The sequence below is a fragment of the Vombatus ursinus genome, unplaced genomic scaffold, assembly GCF_900497805.2.
Source record: "Vombatus ursinus unplaced genomic scaffold, bare-nosed wombat genome assembly UNPS02014932.1, whole genome shotgun sequence".
NCBI classification, from domain to species: Eukaryota; Metazoa; Chordata; class Mammalia; order Diprotodontia; family Vombatidae; genus Vombatus; species Vombatus ursinus.
Window position 1 is genome coordinate 5,306,518 of NW_020954710.1, and position 27,181 is coordinate 5,333,698.

Genomic DNA, 27,181 nt, shown 5'->3' on the forward strand with positions numbered 1-27,181 from the left:
CATCCTGCTAAGCTGAGAGTTCTGGAGGGGGTGTAAGCGACCAACCCCACCCGGTACATACCCTGATGGAATAGAGCAGAGCTGAGCTTCCCACAGTAGGTATCTAGACATGGGCGTAGGCTGGAGATGTTCTTCCAGCCCAGGGCATTTACCTCCTTCCATCCAAGCGATTGGCTGCCCCACTTCAGAGCTGGCTCAGGGCCCCCTTTGGCTGCTGGGCAGTGGTCCTGTCACCCAGTTTACTGGACCCTGGTGTCTCCTATTCGTTGTCCTATGTGGAGGGATTTAAAAGTAACTGGCCCCTTGGTCCAAGGATAAAGACTGTTGGGTCAGTTGTACACACACACACACACACACACACACACACACACACACACACTCACACACACACACACACACACACACACACACACACACACACACACCCACCCACATAGGCTTATGATGAAAAATGCTATTATCTACCTTCAGAAAGAGAACTGATGAACTCTGAGTACGTATCAAAGCAGAGTGTTTTTCACTTTCTTTATTTTTCTTGCTTTTTTCCCCCCACAACATGGCTAATGTGGAAATACATTTTGCATGACTTCATATGTATAATGAGTATTATATTTCTTGCCTTCTCAATAGGTGGGGGACAGGTGGAGGAAGGGAAAGAATTTGAAACTGAAAATAAAAGTTAAAAATTTTTTTTTAAAAATAAAATCCAACCCCCCACCTCCACCCCCCACCTTCACCCCCAAAAAAGTGGTGAGAGTTGCGTAAACAATAAGAGGGATCTCTGCTTGGTAGGTGGGGCCCAGGTCACTCCTGTAGCTTCCTTTCACTAAGCAGGGAATCTGACTGTCTGAGGACGATTGCAGCTGGGGACCAGGATCCCAGCAGCTTTTTGGCTTCTGCCTGTGCCAGCCCAACCCTATGAGCTGTGCTCATTGCCTGGTGATTTCCCAGTGATAAATCAAATCAACCTGGATCTTTCAGATGAGCCTCTGCAGAAAACTCGGCATTCTCTTTGGAGGATCCTTGTTTGGGGCTTCTCTGTCCACCAGTCAGAGTCTGCTGACTTTCATGACTTTTCATATAGCACAATCTTTTAGAATTAACTTTTACTATATTTTGGTGTATTCCAGTCAATTGCTGCCTCTCTTGAATTTTAATTAGTGCTATTTTGAGTTGTGTCCAGAAACTGTTTAATTGTAAAAGGTGTAGCTTTCCAAATCTAGGGGGAAAATTGCTATGAAATTAGTGAGTGCATGTTTGATATTAATGACTTTCTGCCACTGACTGACATTTTAGGCCTGGGGAGCAGCGAGGAGGGTTTCCAAGGATGATTGGCTGGAGTGGCTCAGACGGCTAAGCTTGGAATTGCTGAAGGACTCCTCGTCTCCATCCCTTCGCTCCTGCTGGGCCCTGGCTCAGGCCTACAACCCTATGGCGAGGTAAGGCCGGCATGGAAGGGAGACTTCCCTGCCTCGATGGGGGTTCAGGACAAAGTGGAAGAGGCTTCTGAAGCCTTTGCCATCAGGAAACAGGCTCTCTTTGGACTCAGCGCTTGTACGTGAATGCCAGGGGGCTTATGGTCAGCTTTCTTCACTGAGAAAATAAGTCAGTGGTTAAGAAGAGGAGCATTTCTGAATTTTTCCACCTGGGGCAAGTACAGAGGAGGCAAACTGATTCCCGCAAGGATGGGAAAACCCGAGTCTTATTCCTCCCATTGGGCAGCAGTTAAAACCGTCCCATGTAGCCCAGGGCCTGGAGCAGCAGCGTCGCAGCCCCGACTGAACGGGGCCAGGACTGCCTGCTTCTCAGCGGCTGCTGTCCCTGCTGTCTCTTCAGAGATGTGGCTGACCACATCCCCAGGGGGTTGGGGCAGATTCTCCGCTACTGAACGTTGACTGTTTCTGAGGCTTAAAGAAAATTGCTGAGGATTCTCTGGGCCTATTGTGCAGGCTTTTCAGACTCAGCTTGTGCATCGTACTGCTTTGCCGTCCCCACTGTCTTCTGAGCACGTCTGACCTCGCTCCCACTCCAGACCTTTGATTCAGGAAAGCTGATTTCCCTCGATTGGTTCTCCCTCAGTCTCCTGACTTCATTCTTCAGATGAATGTTTTCGTTTGATTCCCCTACCACCCCCATCCCTGGCAGGCTTTTTGCAGAACTCAAAATTATTTTGAGTCACAGAGTCCTTCAGTTACTCAGACTGGCCCTCTTTGATCTCTTACTGGTCGCCAGGAAGGGATATAGGTTATCACAGTGGCTGCGGAAAAAGGCCTAAGGCTTTGGAAGTACTTCCTGAACACCACCCCCTTCCCCCAGTCTGATAGGATTAAAGGATAGCAGGAGGAAGCAGGAACTCAGGGCCATCCTGGGGATGTGGAATCAATTTTAAATAGTTCAGTCTCTGAGATGAAGTCTCATCGTTGCTAAGGCCTCCTAAGGAGCTGCCTGTCATTGGAGAGAGGCTCGGTAATCCTCTTGGATCCTGTGGGTTTGGATTTTGATTCTAATACCTTAGGTTTCTTGGTTCTGGCTGTAACTTTGCTTGGAACCATCCAAGAGTTCTGCCTGTTTTTTAAAATAGCAGCAGATGCTATGTCTCATTTCCTGATCCCCAGGATTTGGGAAGTGACCGCCTAACACTGAGGTCCCTCCAGGCCCTTGAGGATTGTGTGCATTTCCTTTGAAGGCCACAACCTATACACTAAAAGCTATTTTCTCCCCTCTCTTCATTGATTCAACATGATGATAATCAAGACATGTCTCTGAAGAAGAGAGATAGTCCTCATCCATTCACCATGCACGTGCATCACCCTTATATGCAGCCTGTCACATTGCCTGTGCTACCTGCCATCGGGGATGCAAAGGGCAGATAAACCTGCAACACATTTTTCTGATGCCCTTTTCTCTCCCCGCAGGGACCTTTTTAATGCAGCGTTTGTGTCTTGTTGGTCTGAGCTGAACGAAGACCAGCAGGATGAGCTGATCAGAAGCATTGAGCTGGCCTTGACATCCCAGGACATTGCTGAAGTCACACAAACCCTCCTCAACTTGGCAGAATTCATGGAGCACAGTGACAAGGTGAGCCCATCCTTTCCCATTGTGCACATTGAGTGTGGCAAGGAGCCAGATGGGGGAAGGCCCCCCAGTTAGTCCTCGGCCTCATCTGCCCCCTTTCTGATGCTGTGGGATCTCATCCTCCTTCCAGGGTCCGCTGCCACTCCGAGATGACAATGGCATCGTCCTCCTAGGTGAGCGAGCGGCCAAGTGCCGTGCATATGCCAAGGCACTGCACTACAAGGAGCTGGAGTTCCAGAAGGGCCCCAGCCCTGCCATCCTCGAGTCTCTGATCAGGTAGGCCGCTAACATGCCCTTCTGGATTTCTGTCTCCTCTTCCCACATCGCCCCAATGCCAGTTCATTTGAGTGATTTCAGGGCTTCTTACACACTGCAGGGTCCAATGAACACATTTGTGCCCATTGAAGCTGCAGATGGCACTCACCAATATTCCCACAAATTTGCAATTTGGGGCCCACTCAGCACCTGGGCTCCCATTGTTTTTCGGTGCGTGTTGTTGCTGCCTCTGATGAAATATGTCTGGAAGCAATTACAAGGCCATCTCAGAAAGAATGGACAAGAGGGACTTCATGTGTTGCTGGTTGGATGAGGATCTATAGGGCATTGAAATTGTTCCGGGGCCCTGAAGGCAAAACCAAGAGCAGACACTCCAGCTCAGTGCAGAAAGCTGCTGTGATAACGTGCCCTCTTGTCCAATGTGTTCCTTGCAGGATTGGCTTCTGTTTGCATTTTTTAGGTTCAACTCTGTTAGTTCCTCAGTCTTGTGCCATCTGAGTTCTGAATTGTGAGAATATAACAGTTATGGCCCTGGTGTGGCTTTCACCTCCTCCCATAAGATGCTGCCAAGGTGGCATAAATGCCTTGTTGCTGTGAGACTGAGAACTGTTCTCTACCTCTGAGCATTACCAGAGGATATTCATCTTTATTTGAATGCTAATGTTCATCATTTCACTACAAATAGTTTGAGTGGAAAGGAAACAATGCCCAGCTAATGATAACTTTCTCCAGCATGGTGGGAGGGCCTGTTGTGCCAGGCTGTGCTGTGCTGTGACCTTCCCTTCACTTGAGATGCTCTCTGGGTGGCTGAATACTCTCCTGTTGGTTATGTTTTTTGTTTTAGAGAGTGGACCTCTAAGAGGGGGACAGGATGGAGGGTAAGGGAGAATAGGAATGGAGTCTGCTTTCTGCAGTGCGGCCTCAGGAGCAGGTTTTCAAAAAGAGTTGTCATCTATGAGATGATACTTCCTTGTTTCGAGGTAATAGGTAGAAGGAATGAGAAACATGCCACTGTTTCTCCATCCTCTGCCTAAGCAGCTGGGATTTGTTCTGCCATGCTCACTGTGGTAGGAGCTGGACAGAATCAGTGGCCACATACACAAATTAGACTAGCTTAGAGCAATTTCCATGTCTCCATCACTGCCGCTCTCCTCCCTCCACCCTCCTCATCTGCCTGGCATCTTTCAGTCGCTTTTATCTTCCTTTCAGAAAATCACAGAAACTTTTTTTGTTGTTTTTTGTGTTTTGTTTTTGTTTTGTTTTGGAGGTAGTGGGAGTTAAGTGACTTGCCCAGGATCACACAGCTCATAAGTGTCTGAGGCCGCATTTGAACTCAGATCCTCCTGACTCCAGGGCCAGTGCTCTATCCAACTTTGCCACGTAGCTGTCCCCCAACACAGAGACATTGTTGGTAGAGACACAGGCTTCCAATAGGAAAGGGTGGTCTGAGCACTAGAGAGAAAACTTCAGGGGGTCATCGGGACCTTCCCTCGCTTCTCAGGCCAAGTATGGTAGAAAGCAAATTCTCATGTTTTCAGACACAATTCCTTGCAGACCAGTCTTGACCCTTCCTTAACTTCTTGCTGTGATTCTCTTGTCTGATGGGAGCTCGCCTTCTCTTTGTCCTGCCTTAAACTAGTCTCCTGCTGTCTTCCAGGTTCTCTCTCTCCAGCCACTGTAGCAGATCTCCCTGGTGATTTTTTTGTGTTAGTCACACTGACCTGGCAGCATTCTTTTCCATTATAGTTAGCAACATGACCAGGACAAGCTAAATTTGAAATGTAGCCCTTAGGTTGGAGCTAACGCTGCACTTGTGGGGGCTCGGGACAAAGAAATGTAAGCCATTCAAAGTCATGTGGACCAGGGTAACAGCACTTCAGCGGAAATTCAATTAATTTTCCTTTGATAAACATTTGCTAAGCACCTTTTACATGCAAAGTGGAGGAAAGCAGCTGTGTGGAACATGAGCTTCTCGACACCAGGGGCTGCTGTTGTGTCTCCTCTTTGTATCCCCAGCACCTCGTCCAATGCTCAGCACATAGTTGGTGCTTCATAAATGTGGGAAGTGAACCAAACATTGGCCAAATGAAAAAGAGACTCCAAACAATGCAGTGGTTTGTTTAATTCCAATAGGATCTGGTGGCCCTGCCTTTTATTTTTGTACAGGATCTGTTTCCACGCTGGAGGGTCACACTGTGCCCTACCACCTGGAGTACCTGACATGTTATTCTCGCTTTAAACTCTTCTGATTGAAGTATCAGTTAAACACCCAGACAGGAAGCCGGCCTCTGAAGCCAGCAACCCAAGGCTAGGAAGGGGTGTGCGGATGGGGAAATTGCCTCTCTTCTCAGGAGAGGTCACCTTTTCAATCCTGCTCTGTCTGGAAATACATGGCGGTGGGGGGGCGGGGGGTTGCATACACTCCCTTCTCACGAATTTTTAAGGGAAGAATTGGTTGGTCAGATGTGGTGGTACACGCCTGTAATCACAGCTGCCAGGGAGGTGGAGGCTGATGGATGACGAGCACAGGGATTCTGAGCTGCAGTGGGGCTACCACCAGTCAGGTGTCTGTACTAACTTTGGCACCACATGGTAGTACACCCCCTGGGAGCAGAGGGACCACCAGGGTACCTAAGGAGGGGCAAGTCAGCACAAGTCAGAAACCACCCCTTCAGGGTTGCTGCTGCCCTCCCAGCAGCGGTGAGATAGAGAAGTCTCAGTCTTGAAAAATAGAAAAGAAACAGTTGGTCAGATGAAAATGTTATTTACCTTTGGAACAGGCTCCAGGTGACCTTCTTGGTTCTGCTATTCCTAAAGGCTAATCGATTGGGAACATTTTTCCCATTTTCCAACAAAGTGCTTTCTCGTCCCCTCCCTCCCAATTGAAGTCCCGTCCCCCGTCGTCCTGTTCCCCCCCCTTTTCCCCCAATAATGAAGGAAACTACACAGGTCAACATTCCTGCTCTGGTCCTGGAGGCATGCTGAGGAGAAGGAAGAAGAGAGTTGTGTCCACTATTTATCCAGGGATCCTAAACAGCGGAGTTCATTCTTTCTCTCCTCTTTTCTTTCCAGTCTTTTTTCTCCTCTTGTCCCCTAATGTTGGTCTGCTTGTTGAGCCTCTGAAATTTTCAGCAGAGTTGTACAGAGCCCAGTGATTATTTGGAAGTTTTCTTTTAGAGTGTCTCCTCCCCGGGAGGCCCAGGAGCTCTCCTTTTATACGATTCCTCTTTGCTCTCTTTATTTGTCTCAACTCCTAGCAACCCACTGTTATCTCTGGCTTAAATTCCCTGGCTTTGTAATCATAGGACCAGAGGTGGTTCCCTGTGGTTTCTAAAGGACAGTATGTTACAGGCCTGTAAATACAGCCAATATTAAGGGAGCAGAGGAACTCTTGAGGCTGGTTTGTTGGGAGCAGGGCTGACCAGGTTTAAGGAGGAAGGAAGATAGACTTCTCAAAGAGGCTGCTCTGTAGGACAGATACAGCCTTCTCGCTCTGGACAGTTTTGAGAGAAAGAAACCCCCTCCATGCCTTAACTTCCTCATGTGTTCAGTAAAGGTGTTTGTTTGCAAAGTATTTTGAGAAAAGGTGATGAAAGATGTAAGGAATTTTGACAGTACACCAGCAGCAGGTATCGAAACACAGTATCCGGGGTACCGATAACTGGTCTTTGGTCAGCATCTGCTGCCCACAGGCACAGAAGCACACTGGTGCTTTCATTGTTACCTCTGGTATTATCTCTGCTCTCTCCCTGCTTGAGTACTAGATAGTACTTAAAGGTTCTTCCCCTTCATTCTAGTAGGGACAGTGATTAGAGCTCTGGGCTTGGTGTCAGAGAGGCCTAAGTTCAGTCCTGACCCCGACTTTTACTGTGTGATCCCAGGTGAGGGACATCACCTCCCTCAACTGTAAAATAGAGATAATAGCACCTTCCTCCCAGGGTCATTGTGAAGGGCAAAAATCAAATGAGAGAATATTTGTAAAATGCTGTACAGACTTTAGAACCCCCTATCGTGCTAGTTGTTGTTGAAGCCTCCCAGGTTTTCCTGAAGGCTCTATGTCATGCTGTATCATAAATGCACTGAACAGATAAAGATTAGAAATGTAAAGGAACCATGGGTTTTAAAATTTATTGCAGAGACAGAAAAATGTTGGAACACGTAAAACACAGAACAAAGTTTTTATGAAGTCAGATGCCTATGTGCAGTATGAGCCCTGATGCCACCCTTTTCTTTCCTTCAGCTACTCTGATTAGAGTTAAGCCTCCAAATGATCCCTTTTCTTACAAAATGAACAAAAATAGATATATTAACTATGAACATTTTTAGGCAGTGAGTCTGTTTTCTGAAGGAATCTTGAATTCATTTTTTAGATCCCCACCTACCTAAGATAATAAAATCTACTGCTATTTCAACCTGCTTAGCAGTGTTTGCAAGCCAGTAACATTTAAATTAAAAACAAAGACTGCATCCAAGAACCAGACTTATTATGTACAAATGACTTAAGTACAGTGAATTGACTTAAGCTTTCTCTCTCTGCTATCAAAGTTCCATAATTATTCTTGGCTTGTAACCATGGTGGTTATTTTTGATAGTATTGTTCTTTGCTCCACTGCAGTGTGAAGTCCTAAATCAAAGCAATATCTTCCTCCGTGTGTGTGTGTGTGTGTGTGTGTGTGTGTGTGTTTGTGTGTGTTTGAGCACACGTGCATTAGATGCTTTTTAAATGACAGTTTTGAAATAAGGATGGGATAGAAAAATTGGCATTATGGAACATTTAACTGTTTGGGATTCTAGTATTTTAAGTTACTAAAAAAAAAACAAAACAGTCTGCTAGTAATTTTAAAATTCTCTGACTATAATTCCTGCTATGTGGTTCTAAAGAAGAGAATGAATCTCAGTATTAATTTTCTGGGCTCAAATTGCTCTGTTTTCCATTGGACTGTGGTGAAATTCCTTGCCAGCAGCCTGTGTACCTAGCAGTCCCCTCATTCCCACTTAGTCTTGTGAGAGCTTCTAAGAGTGACCTATGCCTCCTCCTTTCTGACTCCTACCTGAAATCACTCCATGTACCTCATTCCTTTATGTACTATACCATGATTGAGGGCAAGGAGGTGAGATGCTGAGACTCTGATTGCAAGGCCCAATGCCCTGGAGTTTCCTCTGAGCAGCTGAGACATGGGCTAGCTCACCTTCAACAGAGCAATTACTCTGTTAAAGAATCTTGAGACTGAAAGCAATTTCATTGGGTTTTGAAATAGAAACTCTTTGCTACCCTCGCCCTTTCCTCCAACCTTCAGTATCTCTCCTGTGGTTTGAAATAATACAGTTCATTTTACCAAGAGATTTGTTTTCTGTCTTCACTTTAATCCTGGCCCTGGAGAAAGTGTAAGGCATAAACTCCTGATTACTTTCTCCTGAAACAAGAATCATGTGGGAAGAGACCAAGCACAGGAGACCTTTGGAGCTGCTGCTGTGTCAGAAGGCACAGGTACTTAGGGCCAGTTCTGACCCACCGAGAAGAATGCCCTCAGAGTTGTAAATGTCTCTCCCTATTTGCTGTCCCTTCTGCTGGTACTGATTGTGTAACGCTGGTGCTTGGTCGAGCCCGACAAACGTTTGTACTTTTCTCGATGAGATGAGTGACTTCATTGGTGCTTGATTACAGGTGATTTCCAATCCCTCCCCCTACCACACTATCTCATTGCCCACCCCCAGACTTATTTGCCTCCTAGGATTCGGCACCCCTCTCGTAGGTCAAGCTGCTTTTTAGGGTTCAAAGTCTTCAGCGCGGATCTTCATCTCTACCTTCCTGAGGGAGTAGCTAGAGCCATGCCAGCCATACCAGGTGATACCATCCATGTGTTTGTTGTGCTCACCATGGCGATAATAAATCCCATTAAGGTTGGAGTCTGTGCAGCAATTATACCAGTATCCACCTGTCAGAAGAAGCAGATCAATTCTAATAAAATTCATATCCCTTATTAAATATGTGCCTGTGGGCACCCAAGTCACCTCTTTCTCTCTCTGTGGGCCCATAACAAAAACACTAAATCCAGATGTCAGTGACATATTCCACTCTGCCCAGCTAGCATCACCTGCAGTCAGGATTCCTGCCCTTCCTTCCCTCCCACCTCACCTTTTCTGAGTTGAACACAATTGTCCAAGCACTTGTCATTGTCCTTGTCCTTGGTGCTGAAGGCTGTGTTGTTGTGATAGAGGAGTGCATCACGTCCTGCATTACCACTGTAGTTCCCCACAAAGATTCGATAACTGTTCAGCTCATTACTTAAGGTAAAGTGACTGTACTCAGCAAAGCGTATGTCACCCTCCCAGTCCTGGTGGAGAGAGGAAGGAGTCCTATTTAGGAAGCTTACCAGATGGCCCTTGTCTAAGAAGTCCTAGCGTTGTGTCTTTTTTCTTAGGCTTGTATCTTTTCTGGAAGAGAATCTATGAAGACTTGGTTATCTCTGCTCCTTCCTTAACTGGAAGTCAGGAAAGCTCGGTTTTAGACCCAGCTTTATTGCTAGATTCAGCATATAACCTTGAGCTAGCCTCTGTTCTCTGTTCTTCGTTGTAGCTCATAATCTGTTGTTGCTGTCTCCTACTCAGAGATGTCGTAAGGATGAATGTAAAAAGTAGTAAATCACCATCTTGGAGGACCTTGGGGAGCAGAACTACAGCTCTACATAAATGATTTTGTCCTAAAGGGAGCAGTTACCTTGACCAGAATAAACTTCTAGAAGATAGGCAGAGCCCCGCCCCAGCCACCAGAGGCAGGCTGTGCCCTGCCCTCGTACTGGATCCCTGCTCCTCATCGAGCTTGTTCTGGTACTTACTTCCATCTCAATCCGCAGAGTGGTTGGGCGCCTGGACAGCCGGTAGATGTTTTCATTCCCAAGCCAGAAATCCCCACGGATGTTGCCAAAGCCCACTTTGTATTGCTTCCAGTCACGGTGGAAAGAGACGAGACCACTCTTCCGCCTCTGGATTATGGTCCAGCCACCACCTGCAGTTGTCATATCGCAGAATACCTGCCGAGGACAGGGTGGCACAGATTTAGATTGGTTGTCTAGCTGCTGTGCACAAAAATATGAGTAATTCGTGTTGGAAGCTTTGCTAAAGATGCCTAGGTCTTTCAGAATGCCCCCTTGACTTGGCTTGGACAAGAAATCACATTTGGGGGGCAACTACAGAAGCTTATATTGGCTCGATTTTATATAATTGGTGTTCTTCCTGTTGCATGTCTTCCATTTCCCTCTCTAAGGCTGTGAATGACTCCAGTCTCCATCTCTGTTGAGTTGGGAACTAAGGAGGAAGGAAAATATCAGTAAGGTGCTTCCAGAGGCCTCACCTCAAGCTCAGGGCTTCCCAGGAACTCATCAGCGGGAAGCTTATACACACCGGAAATGCGGTAATTCTTCTGGTAGAGTGAGGAACAGTCATAGACAGCATCTGTTTGAGAGTGGAGAAGGAATCAGTGGGGTGAGCATCTCAACACAGGGTGCTAACCTAGTGTGGGACTCAGTTTAAAACAAAGGAATTCACAGCATTAATTAGGTGAAAAGTTTTTCAGTTGATTTAAGAAATCAACTTAGGTCTGGTGTTGGTGATAAGACAGCTTAGCAAAGTGGACAGAGAGCTGGCCCTGGAGTCTTGAAGACCTGACATTACATTCCCCTTGGACGTACCCCGGTTGTGTGAGTGTGGGTAACAGTCACTTTCTCCCCCATAAGTGTTCTAGGCAACTAATTCTCTAAGTTGCCTTGAAGGGTCTGACCTGCTTTGATAGAGAGAGCTTCCTAATTGCGAGTTCCCTGTGTTAATGAAATAAGGAGGTCCAGTTCCTACCTCTGTCCTGATATTGGGGGTTGATATACAAGGGATTTCCCCCTGGCGGCATTACCAGTAGACCTAAACAAGTGATTTAAAACCTTCAGAAATACATGACTGGCTGTTGAAATAGAGCAGGGTCACAAATGCAGCTGTTTAATTCCAGGTTCTCCCACTCACCAGGGCCTAGCACAGAGCCAGGAAGCTCCATTTCTCCTGCAGGCAGCTGATTTGCAGCTGTGCATGCTCTGTAGATTGCTTCTAGCTGGGGCCAAAGCAGACAGATTTCTTTATTTTATTTGAGGTTTCCTTTTTCTTTTTTCTTTAATGTGTTTGGATTAGAAGTGTATCTTTTAAGTGCTCACAGCAACTTTAAAATGCCAAACCTCTCCCATCAGATTTTCAAGTGTTCGGAAAAACCTCAAAGTAGAAAATTTCTCCCAAGTGAATTCAGTATCAAATTAAATGGAGCAGCACCAAGACGCATCTCTCGTTTATAAAACAGGGTGCATCCTTGACTAGGTAAGAGGAAAAGAGGTCTCCATGGCTTGGACCAGCCTGTGTTTTCAAGGAGGGCCTGTGTCCTACATCATCTGCCCTCTCTGTAGAAGGTTAACTGCTAATGCAAACTAAGTCCATAATTACAGGAGATGGATTTCACGCTCTTTTAAAATCTAATCTCTCAGCCACTTAATACCCTAATTTCTCTCGCATCTTTAATAATGCCAGGCTCTTCGCCCTCAGTGAAAACACCTTCAGGTTAACCATTTGAGATCTACTCTGGCAGTATTATTAATAACATGAAGACCGCAGTACATTGTCTAGATTGACCTCCTCTGGTCTTGATGAAAGTGATTTTTGACTGTCCTTGAAGGTGCTACTCACTGTGATACATTTAGTCTTGTATCACTGACCCTCCTCCCACCCCGCTTTCTGTATTGGCAAGAGCTGAGAGCATTGTGGGAAGGGCAGTGGTCCCTGGGAAGAACCTGGAGGACGAAAGTGGCACACAGAGAAAGAATCCCATGGGCCCTTTTGATGCAGTAGGCATCATTCTGTCGACTCCTTCACAGGACCCAAATAGAGAAGTATGGAGGCATTTAGGAGGGCAGATAATAATGTGTGTATGTACAGTGCTTCATATTTTGCAAAGTATTTTTACATAAATAATCTCAGTCTGCTTGGCATCCTTGCATAACAAATGGGTATGTTATCCAAGAAGGTGGCTATCTGCATGGATCCCTTCACTAGCCCAGGAATTGGTAATGATGGAATAAAATAAGAAATCTTCTAAGGACAGGAAACCTGGTAGAAGAGTGAGTGAAATGGATTCCCAAGGAGAGGTGCATTCCAGATCTTTCCCTTGGATGGCAAGCTGTCCCTTTTAGTGTTTCTCTAACTCTCATAAGAAGAACTAGCCTAATAGGAGTCTTACATGTTTGTCAGGGTTTCCCAGCCCCTTCCCCCAAGGGGGATTATTTTCCCACTGTACCTGGGGCGGGGTCCCCATCCCCTAAGGCTTTGTCAGTCAGTCAAGAAGTATCATGCCAGGCACAGTACTAAGTGCTGCAGATATAGAAAAAGGCAAAAATGTAGGCCCTGCCCTTGAGGAGCTCACAATTCGGAGAAACACTAGGTCCAAACGAGAGAGACAGTAGAGAGAAGGGAATCTCAGAAGGGATGGCACTGGAGGAAAAAGGTCCCCTGCTGTTGGTGGGATTCTTCTCAGTGATTCCAGAGTAGATGCGATTGGCGTGGAGCCTCCTCAGGGGAGCTTATTTTTCTGGGAGATAACAGCTCGCAGAGTGAGTTGTAAGGGACTAGAGGAGAGGAAGAGCTGATGAAAGTGATATTGTCAGATTCCACTACTAACCTGATTTCATTTTGCAGGAAGCATTAGTACTTTTCTATAAAATGGGCTGAAGATGCATAGATAACCCCAGAGATGGGTTCAGGAGGCAAGTGCTTGGAAAAACCTTTTTGCACATTGGCCTGTTTTTATAAGTTTCCAAAATTCTTTCATGTTAATATTTTTTGTGAGCCAAATTGAAACCAGTGACCTGCTAATTAGAACTAGTCTATGTCAAAAGGTTAAGTGTTTCTTTGCCCTTTGATCTATAATGAACATAATTCCCTTGTCATGGGGAAAGATAGGACACCCACAGAACCGTTGTCAACTTGCAAATAAGTGTCTACTATAACAACTCTTTCTGGTTCTAACAAATACCTTTGAACATCAGTTAGACTGAGCCAAACAGAAACTGCAAATCATTTTGTTTAATCGTTTAAAAACAAGCCATGCTACTGAAGTCCTATTCCACTTCTCTGTGGCATGGAAGTAACTCTTATTTCTCAAAGACATTTCCAGCAGAGTTCAAGTTTTGGCAGGAACTAAGCTGGAAGGAGTTTGCATAAGATTCCAGAGATGAAGTGTGGGTCTGTCTCCCAAGGATCAGCGTAGCTAAAATTGGAGGCTAATCACCAGGGCAGTGGGATCATGGATTATTTCCAATGCAGCAATTCACAAAGACCATCTCACAGGTTATAGAGAATGCAAACTTCACTGGGGTGTGGAGATGGAGGGGTGCCTCCCCCAACAAAATCAGACCCACAGGAACCCCTCTGACCCTATGCCCATTTTCTTTGTTTTTGTTTTGAATGCCCACAAACAAAGAAGAGACAGCAATAGGAGATAAGGGAAACTTTTTGGTACCAGTACATTCTGAATTCAAAAAGCTAACGCAGAAAAGCTTTGGCTCTATTCCCTTGGCTTTGTGCCAGTCAGAGTAGACAGAAAAAGAGAAGGTCATGGGTCTCCACTGGCAGGTAGAAGGTTTGGCTAATTACTTCATGTGTGAGGAAGGGGCATTGGGCAGGGAGACCTGTGTTCTGTTGCTGACTTGACTGTGTAACTTAGGACGTATCACTTCAGTTCTCAGTACAGAGAAAGTCATGTTTGAACCTTCCTGTCTCCCAGCAATGTGAGGACCCGAGAGGACTGTGAAGGTATTGGCAATCTTTTACAGGAAATAGAAATGCAAGAGAATTAAGCTGACCCCTTTATAAAGAGGGGTGGGGAGTGCATGACCCCCAAAGAATGAAGAACTCTAACTACTCAGGGAATCTCGGGTTACTTGTGTGGGGACAGCAAGGGGTGCCGTGGCTAATTGAAGGACAAACGAGGACCAGATGAGGGGAAGCTTTCTCCTTACCTGCTGAGGTCTGCGTGACCGTCTGGGCTGCCTGAAGCTGCATCATGTCAATCTGGTTATTCAGCTGGGAGAACTTGTTCTCGGCTTCGGTGAGGCGAGTGGCCATCTGCTTGGTGTGGCTCTCCAGCTCCATCACCTGCATGACCACGTTGACCCAGTCGCTCTCCTGCTTTTTGCTCAGCACCCCCAGCAGGCTGGTCAGATTGGCGATCTGGGCCTTGAGCTCCCTGGCCTCCTCGCAGCAGGCAGCAGCCTTGAGCTGGCCAGGTGTCTTACGCTTTGGGGGCTTTTCTAGCCAGGCAGGCTGACTGGCGAAGCCTAGGGTTAAGACAAGGAGCCAGGCCAGAGAGCGGAGCGTCATGTTGGGCATGTGGTCTGTGTGGATGGGGGGCTCTTGAAGCCAACTGTTGAAGACTGCTAAGAACTCTAGCAAATTGGAGCCTTCAGTTTGCTCTCAGGCTTTCTTTTTTCCACTGCCCTCTTTATTGTGCAGTGATCTTTCTTTTCCCTTCAAGGCCCTTTTCCCCCCCAAAGCTTGAGTTCCTGAGGGATATTCCTTAACCCTCCTTCTAAAGCCTTCATTCCCTACAGAGCCAGCATCTTAAATATATTTGCTTTCCATACCCCCGCCCCCACTGTGGCCCTGGTGCTAGCCCCTCCCACCCCATCTGGGAGGATCAGGTGCCTATTGGGTAGAGTCCTGTAGACTTGGGCCAGAGGAGGGGGGAGGAAGGACAGAGGCAGAGAAGGCATGAGTCTGTTCCCGTGCAGGAGCAGTCTCTGGGCTGAGAGGGGACTGGAAACTAGTGAGTTTCCAGCTAGCTTAGCCTGTTGGATTGTGACCCTGCCAGGCCTGGCTGGTCTGTATTAGGGAACAGCCTGGGGTCAGAAGAGGGTCCAGATCCAGCTCTAAGAATTACATAAGGTGAGGGCAGAAGGGATCCAACTGGAAATGAGAATCGCTTTTCACGCTGGGGGTCCTGTGAATGTAATTCATGCTGTGTTCACCAGAATCAGTTCTCTTGTACGTGTTACATTTTGGCAGAGCACTGAATGCCTTTTTAACTAGATTAATTATTCCTTTGTTTGATGATCACTCCTTATGCAGCAGAATACCTGCTCTACCTAGATCTTAACACTGTCTTATACCTGCTTAAATATTTCTCGGCTGCCTTTCCCTGTAACTTTTCTTGAAGTCTGAACTGGGAATCTTTCTGGTGACTTAGAAGAATCTCAAAAACAAGGACTAGAGATGAGTCTTTGAAAAGAAAAGTTGTAATCTGTCCCATAAGACCTGGCCTCTTGATATAATTTCTCTCCTTTTATGCTCACTGTCTCCTTGGGAAATAGGGTTTGATTAGCTTTCCAAGACTTTGTCCTCTTGTATGAATTTACATACAAAACTGGAGTGTGTGTGAATAGGAATCATGATGTCTTAGTGCAGAAGAGAAATAGAGACTGTGAATCCCTGGGGTAGGAGTCATGTTTCAGGCCCACTCTTTGAGATCAGTGTAGCCAGCAGCAGCCTGATACTTAAATGGTGAAGGTCATCAGCTTCAAAAAAACATACTGCTGATTCTGCTGCTTGTTAACGTTCTCCTCCTCTTCAAGCCATCCAGTATTGGCTTCTCTGTTTCACATGTTGTATCTTTCCAGGAGAATGTAAACTCCTTGAGGGCAGGGACTGTATTTCTTTTTTTGTCTTTGTACCTCCAGAGCCTTGTACACAGCAGACACTTAAATGTTCGTGGAATTTTGTTAAATTCCCTTCAGGATTTCCATCATCCTCTTCATGTAAGGTACAGTGACTCCACCTTACCCAAAAATATGCTCCCTTTGGCATTTTAAGAAGCTTCTGTGACAGAAATACTTTTAATATGTTTGGATGGGATACCTTTTTCAAAAGGGGCAGGCTAGGTAAAGGAAGAAAGAAGGGCTGCAGTAGCATTGTATATTAAGAAGATATTCATTTGAAGCAATCCAGGTAGAGGGGGAGAAAGAACATTGGGGTAAAGACCAGTAGAAGCAGAACCAGAATGGAACATGTCATCAGACTTCAGTTTTCTGGACATCTACTGGGGTTCGCTCATGTTGTGTCAATTCTTCCTTTTCTCTCTCTTCTCCTGTTTCTGACTCTTCTCCTCTGCTTTTTTCTCTCTTTCTCGCCTCTTCTCTCCACAACCCCCCCCACACCCCAAAGCAGAGCACCTAGTATCTCCTTGCCTACCTTTAATGACAGTTTCATTCTTCAGAAGATGGGTTAACCAGTGAGGGGAACATCTCTTCCAGATCTGATTCTCACCAATAATAAGGTTTTTGGAAGGTAAAAATCAGGGGAACCTTAGGAGAAAGTATCCTTTCCATCTTAGAATTTTTGAAAGGGGAAAGGAATGTTTGGAATGGACTAAGATGTGGACTGTATTTTGGCAGAGTAAATTTCAAAGAGTTCAAAGAAAAGAGAGTTAAAATTCCATGAACTAAAATTCTCTAGGGCAGGTCAGCCTAAGAGGGATAGTAAGTTTTCAAGAAAGAAATTCTGGAGATAAAAAAAGTAACAGTTATGAAGAAAGAGGAAAATTGTCTTTTTAAAAAATGTGAATGCACAGTGAACTCACTGACCAACTTAGGTCTTTAAAAGACATACACGTACAATAGAAACAATGACAGATAACAGAGAATGAATGTGAAAGTGTGGCAGTTTTAAGAATGTCAGGAGTGCTAAAGTTCTTAATGAGCTGAGATGGGTAAGGAAAGACAAGGGCAACAAAAAGGACTTTTTAAAAATTCTTTTAGGAGGATCATAGGAAGGATAGGCCCACTCTGCTATCTAGGGTGGGCAGGTAAGTAACAGCCTGGAAGAGAGACACATGTCATTGCCACTGAAACCTTATTTTAATAGTTCTTGTTTTCTCTGCTAAGGAGGATGCATTTTGGACTAGAAAGGCAACAGGAGCTGATACCCAAAATGAGTAGGGGAGATGAATAGAGAGCACCCAGCTGCCTTTGAGTTCAGAGTCCTAGTCTCAGAAGAAAGGTGTTCTTGGGGACTCGATTTGAGTGTCGACCCACTATCAGTCATCTTTGAAAGATCATGGAGAGTAGAAGAGATACCATGGAACTAGAGAAGGCAAATGTCCTCATTTTCAGAAAAAGGTCGAAAATGAAGACTGCAGACCATAGGCCAGGGAGGTTGTCTTTGATTCTTAGCAGAGTTCCAGAATTGATTTTTTCAAAGGATGGTTGGTGAACCAGCTAGTAAAGGAAGTCGAGATTACAAAAAGCCAGCATGTCTTCAAGAACAGCTCATGGCAAACTAATTTCTTTTATGGACAAAATTACTGGACTTGGTAGAACAGACAGGTCCTGTAAGTGTAGTTTGTCTAAATTTTAGCTAACTTTTGACTGCCTCCCATATTCTTCTTGGGGAAAAGATGGAAGGATGTGAGCTCCAGATGGTAGTACAGTTAGGAGGTTATGGAACCGGTCGGATGACTGGACCCAAAAAGTAGTTATTAATGGTTTGATATCAACTTGGAAAGAGGTCACCAGTGGAGTCAGTCAACAGGCATATATTAATTATCACTTACTATGTGCCATGCACTGTGTTAAGTGCTGGAGACCCCCAGGAATTGACTTTACAAGCACAAGATGGGCGGGCATGACTGGACATCAGTTCGTCTGAAAACAGTATGGAGCTTCTGATGCACTGCAAGCTCAGAATGGGTCAACAGTGTAATATAGAGGCCAGATACAATTTTAGGCCGCATTAAAAGAGGCATAGTATCTAGGACTACAGAAACAACAGTCTCCACACTCCCCAGACCTTATCTAGAGTGCTATGTTCAGTTCTGGTTAGCATTTTTGTTGTGGATCAGTCATTTTTGGTCATGTCTGACTCTTCCTGACCCCATTTGGGGTTTTCTTGGCAACGATACAGGAGTGCCATTTCCTTTTCCAGCCCGTTTTACAGATGAGGAAACTGCGGCAAATAGGGTGAAGTGACTTGCCCAGTGTCACACAGCTTGGAAGTGTCTGAGGCTGAATTTGAACTCATGAAGGTGAGTCTTTCTGACTCCAGGCCTGGCGCTCTGTGCACTATGGCGCTCCCAGCTGCCAGTAAACATTTAAGAAGCATATTGATAAGCTGGGGAGCATCCACAGAAAGACAGTCAGGATGGCAAAAGGCCCTGAGAGCTTGCCTCATAGGGATTGATTGAGAGAACTGGAGCTATTTTCCCTGGGGAAAGGAAGACTTGTGGAAGACAGAATGATCGATGTCTTCCAAGTATCTGGAAGGCTGTCAGGTGGAAGAGGGAAAGGACTTGGCCTGCTTGGCCCTAGTGGCCATTACAAATAGGGAAATTGAGGTTTGATTTAATGAAGGGACCCCTGCCTCCTAATGGTTGGTGCTCCCCAAAAGGGAAATGGATGTTCTGCCTCTGGATGTCACTTGAACCTCACTTGAGGTTTTCAAGTGGTTAATGATCAGTGCTTGTTGAATGGGATGTGGAAGAGATTCCAGAAATCAGGAATGGGATGGAGTGAGTGACCTCTGAAGTCTTTTCCAACTCCAAGATGATGCAAATATTGAAATCATGGCGTGTCATACACATAGCCCCAAAGTCAGACCTCTCTACCTTCTTGCATAATATTGTCTGGGCCCTTTTCCATCTCCAGAGCTTCCATCTCTCTCAGAGGGCAAATTCTTTTTAGGTCACTGGAGACACCATAATAAGCCAGGACTGACCAGGCTGGTCTCTTACCTCAGGTTCAATATTAGAATGAAATAAGATGCTTGTCTTATTGAACAGAATGAGTGTCTTAATGAACAAAAGGAGATTTACTTCGCTGTAACAGGGGAAGGATATTCAGAGCAGGAAAGAGTGTTCATGGAAGTTATAGCCTTGATTCAGCTGAGCCTAGCTTTCCTGTGCCAGTGTTGGTCACGCCGCTGGTTTTTGGTCAGAAACCTGAAGGAGGAGCTCTAGCCGTTCACATGCTGGCTCTTTGTGTACTCAGACCCCCGGGAACCAGCAGCCCAGGCCTTATTCCTCTAAGCCAATTAGATCTTGAGGACAGTTTCAGTACCTTTTAAGGAAAAAATTAACCTAACCTCCGTGGAGCAGAGCCTTACAATACTTAATCCACCAAAGATACTAAATGTGATTTTTCATCTAAAAGAAAGAGCAGGAGATAATCAAGGTGTGCCCAGGTTTGTTTCCTGCATCCCTGGGCTGCCGCTATGTGCTAAAGTGAAAAGGAGCTCTTGGCAGTGAGAACCTTATCATCCTGTGGCAGGTTACCTCCACAGTCTAAAGCCACTGTTCAGAACTGGCACCCAAAGAAGTCTGCCTGTCTTAGCTTCTGGCAGCATCAACTCCCCATGCCCCAGAAAACCTGCATTCAAGACATCAACCTTCAGTAGGTTCCCGTAAGCCCCAAGAAGACCGTTTCATTGATCTCCTAGCCTCCAAATGGGATTGTGCCTTTTTCTACCACAGCATTTTGAACACTAAATCCTCAAGTGATATCATAGCTCTTGCTTTGGCAAGTAGATTTAAGGAGAGATTGGAGTTTGTTGACTTACTGTCCATTTTTTCTCATCTGTTTCTAATATCCTCCCACCAGAAAGGGGTTTTTGGTGGGTACCCATACATATGCTGAAAATGATTCTCACCTCCACCTGCCAACCCTGTGGTAATCCTTTCCAGGAAAGGTGATGAATAGTTGGATCTTATGAAGTATCTCAAATTCAGTGACCGTGCCTGTTTCCTGACATCTGCTTCCTGGAAACACCCTTAATGCTTGCATAAGGTTCCTTTCAACAGTTGGATTTTCCCTGAGTTGCTGAAGGTTTTCTTCCTGAGTTGTTTATGTAAATAAATCTGAAGACTGGAAAAGTGAACCACGGAAGGAAACATCCCACGCCAAAAAATTCAACACAAACCAAGTGTCCCCTCTTCCCTGCATTGCTCCAAGGGTGGAAATTAAGCTCTGCTCTGGAACAGAAGCTGGTCAAGTATTCCTAAATATTGGGGAGGAAGGGAGAGCATTCTTTTCTTTCTCTTCATCTGTCCCTGACTTCCAGTCAGCATCTTTACTCAACTTTTCTTTGATAGCCATGATGTATATTTCTGCAGGCAAGCTAAGGAGAATGGGCACCTCCTGAAGATCCTATGGCTCTTTCGCTTTTCCCCCATTGGTGATGAAGCACCATTAAAGGACCCAGGGAAATGAACCTTATATTTTTTATGGGGGAAGAAACCAACCCTGCTTTCATTTTGCTCAGAAGCATTTAGATGTTTCACAGCAGTGTGAATGCTTGTTTTTTACAGAGGAATTTGGAGCCTGTACCAGGCTGGGACTGTCCTTGAAGTGGTCCATCCATCTCTCATCTTCTGGTGAGATGTGCCTGGCCTATTCTTGAACATCTTTGAGGAAGAAATTTGGTAATTAATTCTCGTGTCTCCCAACCCTTTAAAGAGTAGTAATTTCAGAGTAGTTGAGATAAAGAAGATTCTAGGATCAGGTAAATACTTGCCATCCTAGAAGAATCTACCTTTTTAATGACTGTAAGTATGTTCATATTTGAACTCTTTGGAAATCTTTTCCAGATTCACAGTTTGATTCATTGAGTGATGTAACAATTATTCTGTCAAGGCTTGGACTGACTGCCTTGGGAGGAGGGCCTCAGTGGCTAAAGACTCTGAGAATTGTCTTTCTTCCGAGCTAGGGAACACAAAAGCAAACTCGGAACAGCAGCTGACTGGGGGCAGAATTTTTCAGATACAGGGGGAGTTTTCAGTACCTGGAAAGGAAAGAAGAAAAGAGAGTTGGAAAGGGAGAAACAGAGTTAGGGAAAGTGGTGTTTGATCACCTAAATATTGAAGTTCTTCTTTGTTGTTGTTGTTGTTCAGTTATTTTTCAGTTGTGTCTGACTTTTTGTGACTCTATTTGGGGTTTTCTTGGCAGAGATACTGGAGTGGTTTGCCATTTCCTTCTCCAGCTCATTTTACAAATGAGGAAACTGAGGCAAACAGGGTGAAGTGACTTGCCCAGGGTCACACAGCTAGTAAGTTTCTGAGGCCAGATTTGAAGATGAGTCTTCCTGACTCCAGGCCTGATGCACAATGCACTATGGTACCACCTGGCTACCCTAAGTTCCTTATTTTTTTTTTTTTCTTGTTTGGTTGGTTGGTTTTGTGTTTTGTTTTTCACAGTCCAGGTAAAGTGACTAGCTCAGGGTCACACAGGCCTAAGTTCTTCTTTATCCCTACTAAGATTCCTCAGCTTTGTTCATTTTTTTCCTTAGTCCTTTTCAGGCATGGGAACTAGTCATCATCCTTCTCATAACAAACTCTTTCATAGACAATTCAGTTAAACATTTACTGAGTGAGTACCTACTGCACGCTAGGCACCTAGGAAGATGGAAAGGTGAGTAAGATTCAATCCCTGCCTTCACGGAGTGTACACTCCAGTAAGTTAAGGCCCACTAAGGAATGGTATCATGGAACACAAGAATAGTTGTCCCTTTCTCTTCTCCCAATTCCAAGGAGGATATTATCGGGAAGAACTGATAGCAGTTCTTGTCAATTCTGGAGCTCCGTCCTGTTCCTGCTCCCCATTCCTTGGGAGTGCTTTGCTCTGTCCTGGATCTTTGCTTCAGGATATGCAGGTAACTCATTTAACCTTTGCAGCATTAGATACAGTGCAGATCTTAGCGTGGGGTATGATAAGGCCAGGATAAAGAAGATGAGTGCTCCCCACAAAGCTAGCCTTATCTCTGGAATAGATATGTCCTTTACATACTGTCTCTCCACTGAGAGGGACCAAATGCCTCCATCACTGGAACCTCCAGAAATGTCTGCTGACCCCAGCCAAAGTTTTAATGGGAAGGTAGGACAAAGGATGGGCAATTCCTGCTCTGGGCTGCCCCCAGGAGTGAGGATGCTTCCCTCTGCCATCCTGTCTGAGGCAAGACTGAGTGGAAAACAGACCGGTCATTCTTTAAGAATGTAACAGAATTTGAGACGATTGTGCCTGAACAACCGATTACCAGCGAGGGAAGCTAGGCTGTCTGTGTGGCGCAAGCTGGAGCCGGACCGAGCGCTCTCAGGAGACGAACAGAACTTACCTCACGGCATCTTAATTCTAAACATGTGTCCCAAAGGTGTTGACACTGGGCTGCTTGCGAGGGTAAGACTGGATTTAACAGTTGTTCCTCAGGCTTCCAGGAAAAGTACCCAGCCCTGTTCCTCCCTCTCTCTTCTGCTCCCCCTCCTCCCCGGCACAGAAAAAGAGCATTTGGTCCAGAGAAGCGAGGATCTGTTCAAAAAACACTCACTTCTCTGCAAAAACACATTCCAGGGCCCTGGACTCACTCATTTCATAGCCTGTCAATATGCCACCAATAATCTGTACCCCTCTTGAAAAGCTCATTCGAGCAGAGAGTGGAAAGGAAGCTTTTTATATAACCAAAGCACAAGCAACAGATTGTGACTTTATAGCTTTAAACTTCTAACACTTAAATGCCTTCTATTCAGCCATACTCACAAAATCAGATCTTTTACCCATAGTCAGTAGAGCTCAGATTTATTTCTGGCCGTTAGAACAACTTGCCTTTATAAAGCATCATTCAAGACCCGAAGCAGACTGCTATTTATATGGCATAATATAATTTATTGGTGACACGTCGCCCCAAGCCATCAGGGTGCAGCTGTAGGGTAGGTATTCTGGTGTTAACTGTTATTCAGGTTAAAAGTTCTAGAGGCTCCCTCATTGCTCCCAGGTCTTTATGGGGAAAGGTGGAACTAGGTACATGTCGCTGCAGACCTCTCACTCTGACACGGTCCAAGCTGCCCTGCCCCAGTCTCTCGATCTGATCGAGCACTGATAGGCCTGTCAAGTGAACCTGTGGAACTGTGACTCTGAGGAGGGTGCCCAGCAGGGTAATGGGAGCAACCATGTCATTGCCTGGTGGAGAAGCATCTTTGGCAACCAACAGATGCCGGCCAGGTCCTGCCTGATTAAACAGTGCTTATAAGCCCATCTGGAATAATAGGCCCAGTGGAAACAAAGCTTCAGGAAGGCTCCTCTTGGTTTCCCTCCCCAGGTTCTTGTTGACCTCTAGAATGGAAGCGAAGAGCCCAGGGTGACAGGCTCTCTGCCTCTGCTTGGGGGCCCACTGTGTCAGCCACTTTTTTCTTTCCTTTCTTTTTCCTGACGGCAGATTCTTGCCAACAGTCCCCCTCCAAGTAGAGAACATTTCATTTTCCTCTGGATGTGAAAAAGCCACAAGGAAAGGGAGGGGTGGTGGGAGCAAAAGCAGAGGCAGCACCAGAAAAAGGAGCAGTGCTCATTGTTGTAGAATAAAAGATAATGGCCAATTTGTCAGGAAGTGGTGACAAGAAAGATAAAGTTGGAAGTAATTAACTGGCTGACACTCTGGGAGTGACGCGTCTGCCAATAGCTCCCTAAATCAGCCCAAGGCTTGGAGATGTGACAGGCGTTCATCATTTTTACAGCACGCCTCTGACAGGGCCCTCGGCTGCAAACCAAGCCAACCGGATTGTGTTCATTGACGGTCGGAGGATGGTGCAGCCACCTTGGGCCAGAGGCGGTGTGGCTTGCCTGGCTCACCTTGGTGCACTGGGTTCATCTCTGGGAGTCAGGCTCCATCTTTGGCAGAACTTCATGTCTCTGAAAGGAGAGCCTAATAGACTGAGGGTTGGGGGGAGAATCTAGCGCTGGGACAGCTGGATGGTCTGATCTCTATAGCACTTCACTCCCCTCCCTACTGTGAGCCCCTTTGCCCTCTGGGAAACAGATGGTTTTACCCCTCTCAGACAACCCCTGGAAATCCCTCTCTTGTGCTTTCAGTCCTCTCTCCTGTCCTTCCTCTCAAACCCCCCACCACAGCTGCCAGTTTTACATCTCTTCCAGACATTTAGACATGTCTGAAATTACTTAAAGAGGAAGGTGAAGGTAGACAGCAAGATTCATTTGTGCCTAGGCCACTCTGGGGCCAAACCTTAGGGAACCCATTGTCATTTGTCCAAGGTTGGGCACCTCTCACAACAAATCTGTTTCATCTCATTTCCAACAACCTAGTCATTTGGTTCTCTCAGAGCTCCAAGGACACAGGGTTCTCTGGCCTGGAAACCTTACAGAGAAAGCCTGCCTTCTTTTCCTTCCCCTCCTGTTGGAGGGGGAAAAGTGATTCTTCCAAAGTTCTTGACACAAATCATTGAAATTATGATCCTACCAGACCCCCGAGTCCTATTTTCACCTGCCTGTGAATTTAAATTGGGTAGCTCTGAGGATTTTCAGGCTCTCCCTTGCTTTTGCCTGCAGTCTGCATTTAAATTGGTGAAATACATGTCAAGTCACACTCTCCCTCCCTGTAACATTTCAAAAGCTTTCACTTCACTTTCTCCCTTAATTGCTGTCTTTTCCCTTTCAAATCACCCCAATCAAAAGGAGGCCAACTTGCCTTTCATTCCCTCAGGCTTTTCCTTCTACTGCATTACCAAAGTCCCCAAGAAGTTAATTGGGTACCTGATAAAGACAGGACCCAGCCTCCCTGCCTTCTACTATGGTTCATGTAGAGATAACAAAATGGTGTTTATAATATACTGAACAGAACTGGGTCTTTATGAGAGAGAAGTGGTAGAAAGAATATGGTGGAAAGTATATACCAGCACAAAGCAGCATCAGGCTTGTCCCCCAAACGTAGTAGGTTTGAAATCTCATCCAGACTGCACAGCAGTCCCCTAACAGCTGGCTTCCATGTGCTCTCTGCTAAACGTCAGGGGAATTCAGAGAATTCGCACTTAGCAGAAGACCAGATGAGATGCAGGTTGTGGTCCACACTAGAAATAGCAGAGAAAGCCCAGGCCCAAAGATACTTGGGAAGCAAATGGTAATATCCTCATAAAAGTCTAATCAGAGCCCCGGTAAAACCTCGGAACTCTCCCGGATGTGACTGTAACCTGTCTGACTATGGACTTGGCAACAGGGTAGGGGTTGATGTAGAACAGTCATTGCATCACTTAGCTCTTAATAGACTGAAGGTCATCAGGAAGGGCAAGGACTCTTGCAAGAGATGAAATCTAGAGGAGCCATAGGAGGGGAAATTACCAGGACAAATCACAGAAAGACAATTTAACATCATTCAAGCTCCCCTTGGAGGTAATAGCTTAGGAAACCCACTAAAGGGGAAAAGGCGGTTGATGACATTCTTTGTCTCTCAAGTGTATGACTGGTACTCCTGCCCTTGAAGGATAACATTTGGGGCTTAGCTTGGAGGAGAGAGCATGAGTTGGGGTTACCTCTTACTGCTTTGCTCGGCCGGGAGGCATTCTGGGTCTCACCCTCCCCTTTTACACAATGTGGTGCTAAGAGACCGTGCCATGAAAAATATTATGTCAAACTTAGATCATTAGAAGGAAGCAGTCCTGGCTGCCACAGTGTGTTTCAAATGGAGTACAGTTGAAAGGGGTGGGCGCCTGTGGGGCTCCTCTGCATCCAAAGAGGTTTTTTCATGTCTTTGTTTGGATAGGTTGGATTGGTGTGCCGTGGGGTGTGTAGGAAAGAGGTTGACATTCTTGTGAACATTGGACTAGGCCTGCTGATAGGGTGAAAAGAAGCTTCAATGTGCTCCATCCCTTGTGCAAATAGAATCGAAATGCTTCTGAGTCTGTGGAATTATGGGAAGGGTGTCCCCTGGAACTCCAGGAAGTCAAGCAGGCTCTCACCATTTAACAGAGCTTCCTATAATGAGAGTTAAGTCCCCAGAAGCAGTTGGTGTTTCCATTCACAAATGTGTGTCTCCGTGACTGCCTTCGCTGTCCTTTCTGGCATCCCAGGGGAAGGTTCACACGAACCCTCTTTTTCTTTGTGTTCAGTCTCTTGCTGTCTTCAGGCATGACATTTGCCACCTCTGTCTGGGCCATGCTCTGGGGACATTCTTCCCTGGGCACTTGTCTTCTCTGTATGTAGATTGAGAACCCATTTGAGTCTCAACTAGTAGCACCCTGCAGCAAACACAGGACGCCTGTCCTGAATCAGCAGCAAGAGTCAGCACCGGGTCCTCGGAGCCCGCTGCTTCTCGTTGGCTCTTGCTAGTGGAATCCTCGCCTCTCTAGCCTCATTATCTCCTAACACAGAAAGTCCTTGGGAGGAATCTGCTGCTTTTCTGGCCCCTGGGAGGTGTACGCACAACAGGGAGCTTGGAAAATGTGGTCTGCCTGTCATTTTTTCTAAACCCTGAAGCCCTGAGGATGTTGCTAGAATCTCTCCCTCTCCCTCTCTCTCCCTCTTTCCTACCTCTCCCCTTCTCTCCCTTTCCCTTTCTTCCTCTCAATGTATCTCTCTCCCTTTCTCTGTCTCTCCCTCCCTTCCTCTCTCTTTTTCTTTGTCTCTGTATCTGTCCCCACCCCCTCCCTGCCTTTCTCCTCTTTTCCTTCCTCTCTCCCTCTCCCCCACCCCCTCTGTCCTTCCCCCTCCTGTCTCCCTGGCCAGTTTGTTTTTCTCAGGTTCTTTTTGCTGGTCCACTGCTCGTGTGGGTCTGGTTTGTGTTATGAAACACTCCTTTGCTGCTTTGAACAGTCGCCCTTTTAGAAGTCCTCCGCTGTTAGCAGGGAAGCCCACAGGAGAGCTTATATGCAATGAGCTTTATAAAGTTCCAGCTGCCCCATAAAATGGCAGGTCCTCATGAAGGGGTCTCTTGAGCCAAGTCTTTGGCTCCTCCACTTAATCTCATGAAACTCCTTTTGGGTTTGAAACAG

The 27,181-nt window shown here is 45.9% G+C and overlaps 2 protein-coding genes across 2 annotated transcripts in view; one reads left to right on the forward strand and one right to left on the reverse strand.

Annotated features, from left to right (window-relative positions):
- Window positions 1-27,181, forward strand: part of MTOR (mechanistic target of rapamycin kinase) — a 117,913-nt gene that overhangs the window by 33,029 nt on the left and 57,703 nt on the right. Inside the window, exons 26-28 of the mRNA XM_027843822.1 lie at window positions 1,297-1,439; window positions 2,916-3,078; window positions 3,206-3,351. Of these exons, the coding sequence (XP_027699623.1) occupies window positions 1,297-1,439; window positions 2,916-3,078; window positions 3,206-3,351 (452 nt within the window). The remainder of the gene's footprint in view (window positions 1-1,296; window positions 1,440-2,915; window positions 3,079-3,205; window positions 3,352-27,181) is intronic.
- Window positions 9,118-14,772, reverse strand: ANGPTL7 (angiopoietin like 7). Its single transcript, XM_027843823.1, has 5 exons — window positions 14,394-14,772; window positions 10,703-10,803; window positions 10,188-10,382; window positions 9,488-9,686; window positions 9,118-9,287 (listed from the first exon to the last, which is right to left on the reverse strand). Exons 1-5 carry the CDS (start codon window positions 14,761-14,763, stop codon window positions 9,118-9,120), a joined length of 1,035 nt encoding a protein of 344 aa, XP_027699624.1. The 5' UTR covers window positions 14,764-14,772.